Raw genomic sequence first — 3,924 nt, forward strand, 5'->3', positions numbered from 1 at the left:
TAAATTCCTATCTGTCAGTTTCTCTTTCTCTATTCTGCCTTTTCCTTGTATAATTAAAAAAAGAATGTATACGTGAATAATAATAATAATAATAATAATAATAATAATATAAGCAGTCTTAGTAAATCACACATTCGCTAGACCGACTTCAACAGTTTTCCTTCACCTTCAGCGTGAAAAGGCGTATATATTATGAAATATTGCATAAGAAAACGACTTGGGACCCTTTTATGGGAAACATTCCCCTGTTTATAGCGGAATATGTACCTGATGATTGGTAGACTGTGTTGGGTTGCAGCCAGAATGGTAAAATGGCACAGAGACAGTAACCTCATTCTAAATGAATTACTGAAAAAAAGTCCCCTGGAGCCACTTCCTTTTATTTTTCCGGAAAGAGCGTATTGATTACACACACACACTAGTTTAATGAAATTCGCCTGGATTATCATATCAGCCGGAGAAAATTTAATGTTTCGGGTGAAACCTTGCCTCCCTCCTATGATAAGTCAGTTGATGTCAAGTCATTTTTATTTCCAAGAATCGTACTGGGTGATGAAATGGAAACCTATTCAGATATTAATAACTGGAGGGAATTTTGCACCCTCTGGTTTCTCGTTAGAAAATGGTTCCACGTAACTGTCTCGTCACTGGTATGCGCAGTTTAAATCTCTCCCAACAATGAGCATGTGACACGGAGATTCTGACATTCAGAGTAAATGTAATTTCTTGTATATAGCCAACATCAGCCACGAATTTTGCTTTATAACTGATAATTAAAAAAACGAAACAAAACTGTCTCGGTGTGCTATGAATCCTACCAGCCCCTCACCATAAGCCACCGGCCCACCACAACTCACAAGTCATAAGCCAAAGGCCAGTCCCAATACAACAGTGAGAAAAGTATGATACGTCGTCATGGCTCCTTCCGATAACCTGTTAAACAATTGTTATTTTATAGTGCCACGAGGGAACCAGGAGGCAGTTTTACCCGTTACTGAATGGAAAGAGAAGGAAAACACCCACCTCAGAGAACGACTGCATCCATGTAGAGCAGGATCCTCGACTTGAGGCAACCATCCGGATTTTGGGCAGTGTATGATCTTACTACACCTTCCTTCCATACATAGTGAAGCAGAGTCAACCATGCGCATATATCCAGGCGGAGCTAATCCTATAAAATTCCAGAAACTTGTGGCTATCTGCAGAGGTCCTGACGGACGAAGTTTTGAAGGTAAGGAAACCATAGTATGGCCTAGTTCGGTCTGACACATGTAGCGTAGGTGTTTACATTAAGGAGAGAGAGAAAAGACTGGATATTTTGCCGTGTCACACAGTCACAGCAGGCTACGTATTTGGCTCGATATTTAATTGGTGAAACAACAACCAAATTAAACCTAAAAGTAAACCTTTCAAAATACTGAAGTTTCATAAACAAATTGAGATATAGGAAATACCCGTACGAACTATAATAAGCATGTGAAGTCTTCGGAAAATTAGTGTTCAAAGCAGTTTTGAATCTAATATGCCGTCCCGCCAAGTAACGATGTAGTACTACCCTCCGCCGCATTTGGACACTTCCGTCCCAGTGTTCATTTAACGGTGTGCTGTATACTCTACTTGCATATATATGTTATGTTTATCGATATTACTCAAGATTTTAGTTGGGGTTGTTTACACTTTACCGGGCCAGTTGCTCCCTACTTTATTTGTTGTTGTTTTGGTATCGCGACACCCAAATCCATCCGCCACGGTAAGTAGCCTTACTGTAACCCCTGTGGTTAGCGCGCGCAGCGCAACATCACCTCTTGCCAGAACATGCCGTGCCTGCCAAGAATCTTTAAATATGCGGATAAGGCGCGAAGCGCCGTTCCGCCACGGCCTTACTGACAGCACACATAAATTGATCGTCGCAGATATGTAGTCGCTCCCTACTTTGTTTGTTGTTGTTTTGGTATCGCCGCCATATTGGTTTTGGTGTTCTTCCGCCGATTTCGGTCGGCGGTCGAGTGGGCCCGCCAATCTGTAAGTGCTCCTTTAGTTGCAACCAGCACAATGAAATAACATTTTGTGGTTCCTATTCTTGTAGTTTGTTTTTCGCATGCCATAGATATGGATTATTTTGGCATGAAGCAATTGGGGTAGCGTGGCATACACTTCGCACAGTGGTCCTACTTAAGGTTACTTTCAGATAGGGAAATTTTCTGACTTGTTGCCTTCCGTGTTTGGGGGGGAAAATCAATTCGACCAAGTTCGTCATATTGCAGCCAAAGGTTGGCATCACTGTTTACGCTGGAAGAATTGAGAAGGACTTTCCAGTACATTCCGAGAAGGCTTTTCAATACACATGAATCTGTGTAGCGTTAGCATAATTAATCCTCACAGTACCCTTATATTTCATAATATAGGAATTAAAATAACTTTACAATGACTTGATAGGCTTAAACAGTTTTCATTTCAGAAATGGCCTAGGTCTATGGCCCGCAGATTATCATTCTGGAGCCATAAGTAGCAAATCACTCTGGAAAATATTATTTAGAATGATAATATATGGAATGAATGGAATTCATTAGGTGTATTTATAGACTAATTGCATGTGAGTGCTGCTAGTGTAAAAAGAAAGATGCGATTCTTTCCGTGTAAACAGACACCAATTTTTGGCTTAATGATGACGAACATGCTCGGCTAATTTATCCTGCCAGTGCTGACTTCTCGACGACAACTCACAAGAGAAAATGTTAGATAATGTGCCCATGTGACAATACCTTGTTCACATAGGAGCGGGTTCTTCTAGTAGATGTTGTGACTTTTGAATAGCGAGGAACGCTCTTGCCATAACCGATTATTTTTCCCCGCCAAGACACGGAGAGAGATACCTCCAGTCGTTTAGTCAGGGAGGCGGAATTTGTGACTGCTGTTACCTGTACGTCAGACATGAATGGTAATGGCCGATCGAAATAGAATGTTGAAACCCACAAGCACAGCTATGATTTACCAATGAAAGAAATGTTTGCAAATAGAAACGACCCTCTCTCTGTTATAGAAAGAAATAAGCAGTCTTCCTATTCTCGATGAATAACTGCTATCAAAACAACGGCCATAATTTTAATTTCTGCGGTCTCCTTTGATTCAACGACCAAGATTTCAGTCATTGTTTATACAACCCTAACAAAAGCAACGTAAAAATCTCCGACAATTTTTAGCGGGAAAGACAGAGAGGGAGAGAGACTAACAGTAGTGTCACTCCTCTTGGTGTCAAGTGGCACATTGTCACTTAGGCCACACTTTATGGCCTAGCCTCAGACTGTCATGGGCTGATAAGGAAAGGGAGAAGAAAAATTTGTCGGGGGTTTGTCTATCGTGAAATCTCTCTCTCTCTCTCTCTCTTCCTAAGATGGCATTTAAACAACTCTTCAAGCCTATCGCATGTAAATCCCTACGCCCACACGCCTCACTCGCTTTTAAAAGACCTTGAAAATAACATAAACTATCGTGAAATAATTCTCTCTCTCTCTCTCTCTCTCTCTCTCTCTCTCTCTCTCTCTCTCTCTCATGAGGGACTATCCGTCTATCTATTTGTCTATTTATTTAACTCGTGAAATAACTTTTAAAGGGTTCTATTGGTTTAGTTACGAATAAGAGAAATTAATTATTATGGATTTTGATATGCATTATACACGTGTCTGATAGAACATCCACACATTAGTGCCCTCACATTTTATACACGTTTATATATTATATAATATATATATCTATATATATATATATATATATATATATATATATATATATATATATTGTGTGTGTGTGTGCATGTGCGCGTGTAACTATGATGGAGGAGTGGGAGGTTGGAGACGTGAATATCAGAAGCATATAAAAGTGCTGGAACATCTCAGAAACATCAAGTGCTCTAGCAGTGACAACAAA

The 3,924-nt window shown here is 40.1% G+C and overlaps 1 protein-coding gene across 2 annotated transcripts in view; it reads right to left on the reverse strand.

Annotated features, from left to right (window-relative positions):
• Positions 1-1,295, reverse strand: part of LOC135216123 (SANT and BTB domain regulator of class switch recombination-like) — a 93,655-nt gene extending 92,360 nt beyond the window's left edge. For both annotated transcript variants that reach the window (XM_064251188.1, XM_064251182.1), the window contains exon 1: positions 1,024-1,295. In XM_064251188.1, the coding sequence (XP_064107258.1) occupies positions 1,024-1,271 (248 nt within the window). In that variant the 5' untranslated portion in view covers positions 1,272-1,295. The remainder of the gene's footprint in view (positions 1-1,023) is intronic.
• Positions 1,296-3,924: the final 2,629 nt, after the last annotated feature.

Source organism: Macrobrachium nipponense, chromosome 6 (genome assembly GCF_015104395.2).
Source record: "Macrobrachium nipponense isolate FS-2020 chromosome 6, ASM1510439v2, whole genome shotgun sequence".
Lineage (NCBI taxonomy): Eukaryota > Metazoa > Arthropoda > Malacostraca > Decapoda > Palaemonidae > Macrobrachium > Macrobrachium nipponense.